The 12,505-nt window shown below is 37.6% G+C and overlaps 1 protein-coding gene across 3 annotated transcripts in view; it reads left to right on the top strand.

The window, feature by feature from the left end:
• The window catches only part of VTA1 (vesicle trafficking 1), a 95,404-nt gene that overhangs the window by 26,365 nt on the left and 56,534 nt on the right, over positions 1-12,505 (top strand). For 2 of the 3 annotated variants that reach the window (XM_024220121.2, XM_024220115.2), the window contains exon 2: positions 10,128-10,222. In XM_024220121.2, the coding sequence (XP_024075889.1) occupies positions 10,142-10,222 (81 nt within the window). In that variant the 5' untranslated portion in view covers positions 10,128-10,141. Of the gene's footprint in view, positions 1-1,204; positions 1,248-10,127; positions 10,223-12,505 lie in introns of those variants that run through there. The other variant, XM_024220125.2, reaches the window with a different exon arrangement.

Genomic DNA, 12,505 nt, shown 5'->3' with positions numbered 1-12,505 from the left:
GCAGCTGCATCTTCTTCAGCAGTTAGGCATCTACTCTGGTACTTTGGATTGAGAATGTTGGCAAGAAAATGAGGTGGAGTAAGTGCTTGACCTATCTGCTTCTTTCCTGCCTACAATTTAACATCGTTGTTGAGTATTTTTTCTTCAGTGTCCTTTCCAAATTTCAACAGTATCAGCAGTACAGCAGCAATCTTTCTGCAGTTTGTTCAAGGCTATGGAAATAGGTTTTAGTGTATTCAGCATATCTTCTCTATTTCTCTTTAGTGCAATGTTGACAGCTTTGTCTGTGATAGCTCCGTCTATTTTGTCACAATTTTCTTCATAAATTATCATCAGAATAGGCCAATTCTTAATAAATAGCTCAAAACATTCAGCCACTGAATTATGTCATACATCTTGGGGGAGAAATAGTTTGGATCCTATTGCTCTCCAGTGAAGCTGAAATAAAGTGGTTGTTACAGAAGTAGTTTTAAATTTCAACAATATTTTTCTTTATTCCTGGAGTTTTACTTAAGTCTTTGGCTAAAATATGTATCAGATGAGCTCTGCACCTATATGTTGTAAGTTTCAGGTTCCCTCAATTATCTTCTAGATTTCTTCTTATCTTTGCTACATTTGCAGCATTGTCTGTGATAAAGCTACACTTTGATACTTTAATTTTTGTTCACAGTTTTATAGTTTTTACTGCTACTTCTTTTTAGTATTCTGCTATATAGTCATTTCCTGATGTATCAGTTGTTTCTGTGAGATAGAACTTCTGTAAAATAGAACATCTTCTGTCATCAGACAAATACAACAGGATCATTGTGTACATTTCTTCACCCATCAAGACTCAGATTAATGCATTTCCCATCAATGTTTTTTGCGCGCTGTTCAATTTCTTTCTCATACACTGTATGCAGCAGACTTCCAGCAGTGTCTGCTCTACTGGGTGGAGTGTAGCCTGGTCGTAATGATTGAACCATGTCAATGAAATGTTTTGTTCTGAACAAGATGAAAGGGGGGAATTTGTTGCATAAATGAACCGAGCAATCTTTTCATCTATGGAGTCTTGCTGGAATTTGCTGGTCCTGATTACAACTCATCCATGGTTTTACTGGATGATGAAGACAGTACTTTTTTTTTTTTTTGGATACAGGTAACTTACTGTCTGATTTGTGTTTAGTTGCAGTGCTGCTGGTGGTACACATTGCAGATGGTGGACGTTCATAATCCCTTATGTTTAAGAAGGACCCTGAAACAAAATGGTAAAGGAAGTCGCTCACTGAATATTACTCAGTGCACTGCTTAAAAAAAGTGATTGTAAATGCAAGATTCCTCCTAGTGCAACTGTTTGTAACACATTTTAAATGATAAAATTTATTTTCAACCAAGTTTTATAGGGAAGATAATTAATAAATATACGGATTATCTAAATCTATTTAAACCCTTATCTCTAGCAGCATACCAAACAGGTTGAAAAAAAATGGTTTTAAAAGTTAAAATTCACAAATGTCTAATAGAACTTTATTTTTAAACAGGAAATCTTCACCTAGGACAGGGGTAGGCAACCTATGGTATGCATGCCAAAGGCGGCACACGAGCTGATTTTCAGTGGCACTCACACTGCCCGGGTCCTGGCCACTGGTCCGGGGGGCTCTGCATTTTAATTTAATTTAATTTTAAATGAAGCTTCTTAAACATTTTAAAAACTTTATTTACTTTACATACAACAGTAGTTTAGTTATATATTATAGACTTATAGAAAGAGACCTTCTAAAAACGTTAAAATGTATTACTGGCACGTGAAACCTTAAATTAGAGTGAATAAATGAAGACTCGGCACACCACTTCTGAAAGGTTGCCGACCCTGACCTAGGATGTTTGATTATATTGAGCAATAAAAAATAATTTCAGAAGTCCAGCAGTAACAGTAATAATATAGTTGATAAATATTCCTACAAAAAATTAATGTGCCAATTATATTTGCATACAAACATTTTGAAATTCATAAGTAAGTAATCCACCCAAAACACAATTTTATTACAATAATTTGTCATAGATTATCATTTATTAGCATACTAGGACCTCGTAGGCAATCCATAAGAATGATGCAAAAATAAGTTTACTAACCAGTTGATTCAGATTGTTTAGGCATGTTCACGTCATCATCTTCAGGTCATTTATTTCTGAGGAGTATTTTTCATTATGATGTTTCATTCTGTCAGTTAGGACTTGCACCTATTTGGCACATGTTCCTGTTTTACCCGGTGGTAGAGGAGTTTCTTGAAAATCTTCCCGAGTAGGGTCTTTTTATGACCTGCAGCCAAGGCAGTTTTTTCCTCCGGTTCACAGGTGTTGAAATCAACACTAGAGGCAGCACTCTGAAGAATACTGTTCCTTCTTCCCACAGAGTCCTGCTTGAACACCAATATTGCTCCTTTTTTTATTTTTTTTTGCACACTTTGTTTCTTATCCCGTGTTACATAAACTGGATCCACCCCTCCCCAATTCTTCACCCTGGGGGAGAAAAACAAACTAACAACTATGGAAGATTTCTACTCGTGTAACCCACATGCCTTTTGCACTGCAGTATTTTATTTATTTAGAGACAGAGAGGGAGGCAGATGAGAAATTAATGGTTCTCAGTTTGTTTGTATCTCATTCTGTGTACACATGCAAGGAGACAGAGAAAGGCCATTTACTTGAAGTGCCTAGAACCATCCAAAGCAAGGGCTTGTAGTTACTGGGCAGGTTAGTGCTCTTCCATTAACTGGAGAGTAAGCTTCTGTGGTGAGTTGATTCATAAATAGTCATAATTTTGAGAACTGAGCCTGTCAGGGACAAGCTATAAAATAGGAGTAAGAGACCGAGGTGGGCTCAATGGATGATCCTGATGCAATACAAGATGGGGGGTCTCCTGGAGTCATAGGCCAGGTCCCAGTGTCCCCCACAGCATCAAGCCCTTACTACAGTACATAACCTGTTGTGCCATATTCTTAAAGCTTGATCTCCAAAATTAGATGTTTTTCCTTGGATTTTTAATTTATTTAGAAAAGCATCCTTTAACTCAAAATTTTTGATGGTGATAGTCATAGATTCAACATATTTATTAAATATTTTAAGAGATTATAATAATGTCAGACCTTAACATATTTTTATTAAATTCAGAATTCATTTTAAACAAGTTTATTTTTAAAAAGAAAATCTCATTATAATTTACATAAAATAAAAAGTCAGATTTAAATTTTAAAGAATCCAATTTAAAAATATATATATATTTTTTAATCTACCCTCCTGGAGAGAGAACTCCTTATTCGTCATTACAATTCGTCATCTCTCTAGGCCAGAGTAGAAGCATGTGGTGGGACAGAATTAGAAGCTAGCAGCTACCAATAATATCGATTCTGTGGATAGAACTTCATTTGCTGCTATTTTATTTTTATTTAGTACTAAATTCATTTAAAAAAGAAAAAAAGTTTCTGTTATCCTGGCTGAAATCTGGAATAATTTACTATGTTATAGAAATGAGTGCAATGCACAAATTAAAGACAAACTACTCACGGAGAAATTGTGCTGTGCATTAGGAAAAGAAGGAATAAACTAGTATTGCGTGACATGAATAAAAGCAGAACAGTTTGTGTCAAAGCTCATTGTATAATTCCTTCCAGCACACCCACACTTAATATTTACTGAACAAAGATTAAGGGCAACAAATTGAAACATAAATATTCAGTTGCTTGGAAAAACATTTTTCTTGCCAAGTCTTTATGACTTTGAAGATAAATGTCCTGTCTTAAAAAATAAAAAAAGTCAAGAAAAGTAATAGAAACAAACTGTTATTGATTAGTAAAACATATTTCTATCTTTGTGTATAAAAAGATTTAAAGCGATAATATATTACTAGGAAGTACTCCTTGCAGTATTAAATGATGGTGGCAGTAGCTTACTCCACAAACCTTTCTTTACCTCTCCACCACCCCAGTCTCTGCATGTTGATTTAGTTTTGTTTGAGTAGACAAAATTTGAGCTGCTAAAATATTTCATTAATTTTAAGAACATTAGAGCAAAGGTAATATAGTTTTGTAATTATATATTAAGCAAATTGCTTGAAACAGAAGTGAGATTAAAAGTGAGTAATCAGCATCTTTTATTCATCTTCAGATATCTCACATCTGTATCACAAGTAGTAATGAAGATTTGTAGGTCACTTTTTTTCCTGACAAAGAATACCTAAGCGCTTCTAACAGGTCCAGTTAAGACTTTGGAAATTTGTGTGTTCTTGCAGCTGGAATGTATGACTAACTATGGCTTTTATTTCAGAAGTTACAACTGCTTGGCTTTCTTTCCACTGTGTATATTTTTGATCAAAAGGTTAACATCAAGTGGGTGCCTTCATTTTAAGCCTAGCTCTTCAGTTTACAGAGTATTATTGGTTCCTTTACGGACAAGCACTAAATACATTGTTTCAAGTTTAACAGAAGAGAAGTAATTGGAAAATGAGCTTCATAATCATCTTGATGTAAAATGACATCTTGAGTCATTAAGCTCTTGTTTAAAGTGTTCTCATCGTTTTAAAAGGAGTCACCTTTGGCTGAAATAATATAGTTTTAATATAAAGCATAAAGAGGATCTCATTCTGTGCTGTGTGTGGTATTAAGCAACTTAGCCTCCCTATGAGGCTATTAGGAATCAAACATTGTCAGACAAAACAGAATGTGTGTGACCTTAGCAAGTATCATAGCTATATGTTCTATTGCTTTTGCAATATCATGGAAACTAAAATTTCTGGGTTTAAGGGAATGTAAACAATTCAGTCTATTTTCTTTAAGAAAAGAAATGAGGAAATATCACTGATGATTTATTAATGTTTGGTTTCCCTCAGCAAACTGGTGGGAAGAGGTGGGGATTTGGTTTCTCACTTGGGAGTTGCCCCTGAACATTGAGAACTCCTATCATACTTAGCAATGCTTAGGGCCTAGTAAATTTTGTCTTCTGGCTATTAGGTGTCTGTTAAAAAATTCAGTAAAGGAACAACCTGGACTTGAGAAGAAGAATTGGACATCTCTGCTTACAGCTCAGTGAAGATATCTACTCGTTGTGCAATTGCAGTCAGAATAACAAATATGTGAAGCCCTTATCCTTCAAACACCTACCCGCATGCTCAACCTCACTTTTGGACTGTAGTAAAATTAAGTACACCTCTACCTCAATATAACGCTGTCCTCAGGAACCAAAAAATCTTACCGCGTTATAGGTGAAACTGCATTATATTGAACTTGCTTTCATCCACAGGAGTGCACAGTCCCCCCTTTCCCCCCCCCACCCCGAGCACTGCTCTACAGTGTTATATCCGAATTCGTGTTATATCGAGGTAGAGGTGTATATCGTTGTGGGATTGGGACCTTAGTTTGCATAAGCAACCGGATGGAGAAAAATATAATGCTTATGGCTTACTCCCAACTGTAATACTTTGGTCATCTCTTCTTTAAAATGATATTTCAGAGTGTTTCTAGGGGGGCGGGGGAGGAGGGCTAGAGAAGGGTCACAAAAATGATTAGAGGCATGGAAACACTTTCCTATGAAGAGAGATTGAAAAGATTAGGTTTGTTTACCTTAGAAAGGAGACTTCAAAAAAGTATATAAAACAATTAGTGGAATAGAGGATGTAGATGGGACATTTCTGTTTTCTCCCTGTCTTAGGAGAAAGGGGACTGTCAAATTGAAAAGCAACAAATTCAAAAGTGAAAACCAAGAAATATTTTTTGCATAAATCTGAATTGGATCATCACTGATGTTGTTGAGTCCAAAAATTTAATAGAATTCAAAAAGAGCTTAGATATTTATATGCATAACAAGAATATCCAGAGTTTTTTTAATTAATACAACAAATTTTAGAGGAGATATTAAACCTCATGCTACCAGGTTTTATGCCAAACTCTAACTATTAAAAATTAGGATGAGACCTAATGTGGGAGGTAGGTTATTCTGTATCTGCCTAATGCAGTGGTTCTTGCAAGCTCCTCTGAAGCCTCTGATGCTGGCCATCATCAGAAATCATTGGACTAGATGGTTTGTGGATCTGATCCAGTATGGCAATTTCTGTGTTCCTATAACACAGCCATCGGGGGGCAAAAAGTGTGGGGGGGGAATCTAGTGTGTTTTAAAAATGTATTTAATTATATCTGGGACCACAAACACTAAAATGCCATAATCATATGGTGAGCCCTTACTGCAGGGCAGAGTTAAAGTTGTTTGGGTGCTTTACATGTACTTATTTTAATATGTTTGGGTTTCTTTTAAGTGGATCCTTAATTCTAAATTTTGTGGATTTGTAATGCTTGGTTTTAGGATAATTGCAGCATCTTGGAGGGTAAAAAAAAATTACTGGTACATACTCTTAAACTTAACTATATCTTAATGTAGGTGGGGTTTTTTTGGGGGGGGGGGGGAATAAGGATAAGCGGGTATATATGATAAATTCCATCTGCTTTTAAACTTACTGAGTTTCTTTCAGTTGCCAAACTCTTATTTTCAGTTGCTCAGAGCTTTTACCCAAAACATATCTTTTGGACTGAAGTTCCTATTTAGTCTCAAAATTAGAACTTTGTTTTTGTTTTTTGTTTATTGCATTGTTGATTATACAGCTGTTAGGCTATTTTTTAAATTATCCAAATGTGTACAGGGAGGAGTCAGAAGGCAAAAGTATTTTATTTTTCATCTGCTAAAAAATGTTTGTCTTTTTTGTGGTTAAATAACTCAGATTTATTTTAACATTTTAAAACTTGGCCAGTGCATGATCCTGAATAAGGAGTGCATACTTTGTCTGGTTTGAAGAAATTTGGTTTTGAAGTAATGTGGTATTTGGCCCATGTGAGGTACATTTCCTAAACTTTGGAAAGACTTACCAAATTTTGAGACTCGCTGTTCAAACCTAATCACTGATAGCCAGAGTGATTCTGTTCTACTTCAGAATCATTGAAGGAAGCTTGGAGCCCTTTTTTACTCACACAGCAAGTTCAATATGCCCTCTGATTTATCTGCATTCAGAATGGGAGTTGCGGGTTCCCTACCACAACCACTCTCAAGTCCCTCTGCCAGTTGCAAAATCACCTTGTTACACCCACCCACCCTGCCCCTCCAGGCAATTTTATTGGCTTTAATGTATTATGATGTGAAGGAGGGACAGATTGGTAACTTCAACATTAATTCACTGGAGTTGTTGAGGCAGTTTTCCAATTTACTGTACAGTTAATACTAAAAAATGTATTTTATGGTGATATTTATTTAATAATAATAAATTGAGTATGTTCTATTCTTGCAATGAAATATCATGGTTAGATGACTCCACATACCTCTAGTGATCCATTTACATTTTAGTTTCAACCATTGTATGGGCATATCTTTGTAAAAAAGTCTCCAAATCGCCCCCCGCCCCCCGCAACATAACATAGAATTATTGGTTTGCGTTCCATGTTAAAAAAAAATACAGAGAAAAGAACCTGTGAGTTTTTATCCTGTTACTGTGAAATAGATAAATAAGATAAACCAAGTGGAAAAATAAAATAAAATGGGGAAAATATGGATTCTGTATCAACTACCGTGGCTCACGAGCCGCATGTGGCTCTTTTACAGTTAAAGTGCAGCTCGTGGAGCACTCCATGTCCCTCCCCCCATTCTCCACCTACCAGACTGTGGGCGGGGAGCTCGGGGCTTCTGCCCTGCGTCAGGGCGGTGGGGCTTCAGCCCCAACGGCATGCCTGCTGGGGCTTGGGGCTTCACCTTGTCAGGTGTCTCCTGCAGGGTGGAAGCCTCGTGCCCCAGCAGACACGCCCGGCTCTCAAACTTCTGAAGATTATCGTATGAGGCTCAGAGAGTCAGTAAGTTTGGCCACCCCGGTATAGAGCATAATTTCAAACCTTATTTTGCAGAAGGTACAGTAATTTCAGGGGTAACTTCTTAGAATCTCTTTCATAAACCACATGATTGGGACTTTGTCAGAAAATATGCAGGCTGAGAGAACCCCATTTTACTTTGATTTTTTTACAGTAAGGCAAGGGATCCATTGTTCCTAAAGTGATCTGTGTTTATAAGCATCCACAAGCACTAATGCAGAACTGACACTTTTAGTACCTCTGTTCATGAGGCTGAGCGCTTATAAAATTAATTTAATAAGCTAACAATGAAATATTCTATTTGCACTGACCACAGGGGTCTAGGTTCTTTTCTGATAGCCTTTAAATTCCTCTTTGAATATGGGAGTGGATCCCAGTGTACATGCGCATGTGCCTCATTCATGCAGGTTTGGAATCTTTCAAATGACAACATCCATCAGGGCAGCCCATGTGCCCTTTGCTTCCTTGTGCTCCAGTATGAGGGCAGAAAATGTCGAGGACCTGTGACCCTCCCTCAGTTCCCTTTTACCGTTCCTGACTTCAAGATGGAACCTGAATCGTGTCCAGTCCACTCTGTATCTCAAGCTTCAAACCCAACGTTACTCTGAAGGAATGACTGTTCACTCTCATTGTTTAATTTATTACTTTTTTTTGGTGGTCCAAAAAACAAAAGACAAGAGGAAATCCCCTGCTGGGATGAGGCTCTGGTCCCAACTACCAGCATAATGGTCGCTTAACCCACCAGGTTTAAACCCTGCTTATCATGCACAGCAGATGTCTTTTCTGCCTCAGGGAAGGACATATCCCTGACAAGTGCTTAAGCTGGCACTCTTTCCCTCCTGCACCCAAAAAAAAAAATCAGGAAACACAAGGCTCAAATTACATCTCTTGGAGAAATCCATGAAAGAGACATCTTCCAAGCTGGAGTTGAGGTGACTATCTGCAGCAAGTGCCAAAGTAACCAGACACCCATACCGCCAGTTCCAGCGTGGAGAAGAATTCTAAAAGGATGCCACTGGGACCAGGGTCAAGATCCCCAGCACCTTATGCATCAGTAGAAATTGTGAATGTAATTAAATACGTCCTACGACATGACACAAAGACATTTTAGCAAGGAGCCAAGTAATATTTTGAGAAGTTAGTTTGTCAAATTGTTAAACTGATCATGTGTAGAGTAATGTGAAAATGGTGATGAACTTGAGATTGTAATCATGTAGCAGTATGGCAAAAAGATTTCCCACTTTTCTATATTAGAGTTATTAACCATTTATATAGCACCATAAATTTACACTATGCTTAAAACATAATACGGCATGATTAGAGCTTGTAGTTGAAAACAGATTAGACAAACTGAAAAGACACAAGACAAGAAAGGGAAGGAGTGGAGAGGGTATCGGGGAAGGAGAATAGATAGTTAGCCCTGGAGAAAAAGTTTGACGTGCAGGAGACTTGGTGAGTATAAAACATCAGAATAGAGAAGTTTTTGGACAGATGGGAGGTCTGAGAAAGAATGGCAGATTTGGGATTTGAAGTTTCTTGTTATGACTCTTAGTTCTTTTCCATGTCTTAAGCTCTCCCTGTGCTTCACTTGCCTGTAGTCAGTACCTTCAAAATACTTCTCTGGATAGAGAATCTGCATTTTGAGAATACAAAATGAAAATTCTTGTTTAAATTCCAAAAATATTAAAATTGGACAGGTTGGTTACACCTGTCAAACTTCAAATTTAATCCTATTAAATCAAGATATGTAAAAAAATAACTATTAGAAGAGAAATTTAAACTCTAAACCTATTAGTTAATTGTGATCAGCTCCTGACATACGCTATTCTTTGAAAAAGGGAGCCTCTTAATGAGGGAAATGGATCTATAACTTCTAATTATCACTCTAATTCAGATAAACTCTTATACCTAAGGGAAGTGAAATAAGATGGTGTTTATTTACAAATGCTTCGTTATAGTTATATTTTAGGCCTCAATCTGCAAAAACTTACTGATTGAAATCAATTGATTACTAAGTGCAAAAAGTGAAGCACATGCATAAATCTTTGCAGAATCCAGTTTGCCTGAAGTCTGCAATAATGAATGTACTTGAACACTCAATAGGGTTAGAGTTGTGATTTTACAATGTGAAAATGAAATTGTTTCTAAGAATATCTGGTTTTGGGGGGCGCGCACACACACACTCTCTCTCTTACTTACTTACTTACTTATTTACTTCATTAGTGACCTTTTAATATTTTCTCTCCTTTTAAGGCCGTTTGTATGCTATGCAGACTGGGATGAAACTTGACAGTAAAACCCCAGAGTGCCGCAAATTTTTATCCAAACTAATGGATCAGTTGGAAACTGTAAGTAGTTGGAGGTTTTTTTGGTTTTTTTTGCTATACTATTACAGAATCTGCTACTACCTCACTTTTAAAAAATTCATCTTTAAACAATTGGAATTGCCTTTCCCTTCTCATTAATTAATGAGACAAACCTATAGGTGCAAGCATACTGTTTAATTGTTGTAATGTATTGTTTTTAAATTAGGTGACACAAGGATTGAAAAGGGGGAAAGGGTCTACATATATTTAGACAAACCTAACTGAAATCTAATACAAACAAAATGTTTACAATAAAATTCCACGTGAAGTAAACATATTACAATGATACTTTATTTAAACTCCACTGAGAAATTAGATGACCTAAGGATAGGATTTTCAAAAGTGCTCATTCATGGCCTATCTTTTCTCCCACTGAAGTCAATGAGAGTTTTACCATTGACATCAGTGGATGTGGTTAACCCAATGCTGACTGCTTTTGAAAATCTTACCCCAAATGTCTTGCTGGAAGGAATAAATCTCTTCCCATTCTGGTAAAATCAACTAACATAACAATCTAAAATGTTAAGATCTGTCATCATTTCTGAACTCGATCAGTCAAGAATTCATAATGTGGCAACCTTAATCTTACTCACTTATTACGTAAATAATCATCTGAGCCTCTGAGAAGCAAGGACTAATACTGTGCAAAAGAAAAAAGTATCTTAAACTGAAGAGGAGTAAATTGAAAAAGGAAATGCATGGTTGAATACATCAATAAAGTTATAGAAACTGAATGCCACCTAATAACTTCTAATGTAAAATTCCTCTTGCCCTTCATGGAGTTGTCTTCCTTTCTCTCCTCCCTGGTGAAGGAAAGCTATGCTTGGAAAAAAAAATTTTTATCACCATCATGCCGGTTAGTGCAATGTGTCCTCAAAGTGGTAGTTCTTTGGGCTATTCTGATGTCTGATAACAAATCTTTGAACATGTAATGAAAATGGACTAGTAAGCAATGGAGGGAACACAGAAGTGAAGTGTTGATGGAAGTCTGTCCCACTCTGCAGAGAGGCAGCCCAAGATGGAGTATCTGCATTGTGTTCATGTTCTATCCTAGAATAGAGTGAATTGTGATAATTGAATCTGGAGGTGACTAATGCATGGATCACTGTGGCCAGAGCCTCATCTGGGAGTAAATAGTAAAGTTTACTAGCAAACTGCAGTGGAAGGAGGATATATATATATATATATTTTTTTAATACCACTGATACTATCTGATGCCTTAGCTTAGGGATGTTTTAAATAGATTCACAAAGCATTATGCTATTTGAATATGACGCCAAGGACAATGTACCAGCTAGTTCTTCAAAGCATTTTTCTTACCAGCACTGCCTCAGTCTTGTCTACGTTCAGTCTGAGCTAGCTATTAATTCAGTAACTCCTGTCTTGTTGGCATTGACATTCTTGCTCAGCTTTTATCTTTCAAAAATGCTATATACAGGAAAGTGTCATTGACATGTTGGCATTGGAGCCTGTTGTATCTTGCCACATCTTCAGATGGTCTTATGGGGAAAAAAGGGGAGATGAAATAACTTTTTTGTCTTGGAGAAGAGCAATTTCCCATCACCGCTCTCTGAATCCTCTTGGAAATGAATGATTGGAGCAGTAGTACTACACCATCTACTTCAGCTGTGTTATGTAGGTAGTCCAGGGGTCGCCAACGTTTGGCACGCGGCTTGCCAGGGTAAGCACCCTAGCGGGCCGGGCCAGTTTATTTACCTGCTGACGCAGCAGGTTCGGCCGATCGCGGCCCCCACTGGCCGCGGCTCGCCGTCCCGGGCCAATGGGGGCGGCGGGAAGCGGCGCGGGCGAGGGATGTGCTGGCCGCGGCTTCCTGCCGCCCCCATTGGCCCGGGACGGCGAACCGCGGCCAGTTGGGGCCGCGATCGGCCGAACCTGCCGCGTCAGCAGGTAAATAAACTGGCGAGCCGCGTGCCAAACGTTGCCGACCCCTGAGGTAGTCCAATAGCACCTTTTGGTTCATATCTGAAAAAAGGTCAAATAATTTGAGCAATGAGATGTGGCCTCTACCCATTGCCATAAGAAGTGTCATGTGTTAGTTGCTACTGTGGTTGTCTCCATGGTGTGCCCCTGTCTGAAGCTCAGTTGTGGAGAATCGAGGATGTTGCACATGTCATTTTTTGTTAGTTAATTGTTGCCCTTTTCTCTCTTTTGCCTAGAGAAATGGGAGGCTGGAGACAGAACTATAGTTGGAAGGTTCTTAAGCATCAGATTTTTTTTTTTTTTTTTTTTTTTTTTTTTTTTTTT

Source organism: Terrapene carolina, unplaced genomic scaffold, assembly GCF_002925995.2.
Source record: "Terrapene carolina triunguis isolate 2854851 unplaced genomic scaffold, T_m_triunguis-2.0 Scaffold85, whole genome shotgun sequence".
NCBI classification, from domain to species: Eukaryota; Metazoa; Chordata; order Testudines; family Emydidae; genus Terrapene; species Terrapene triunguis.
Note: the sequence above shows the minus strand (reverse complement) of the source record. Positions and strands in the feature narration are given on the sequence as shown.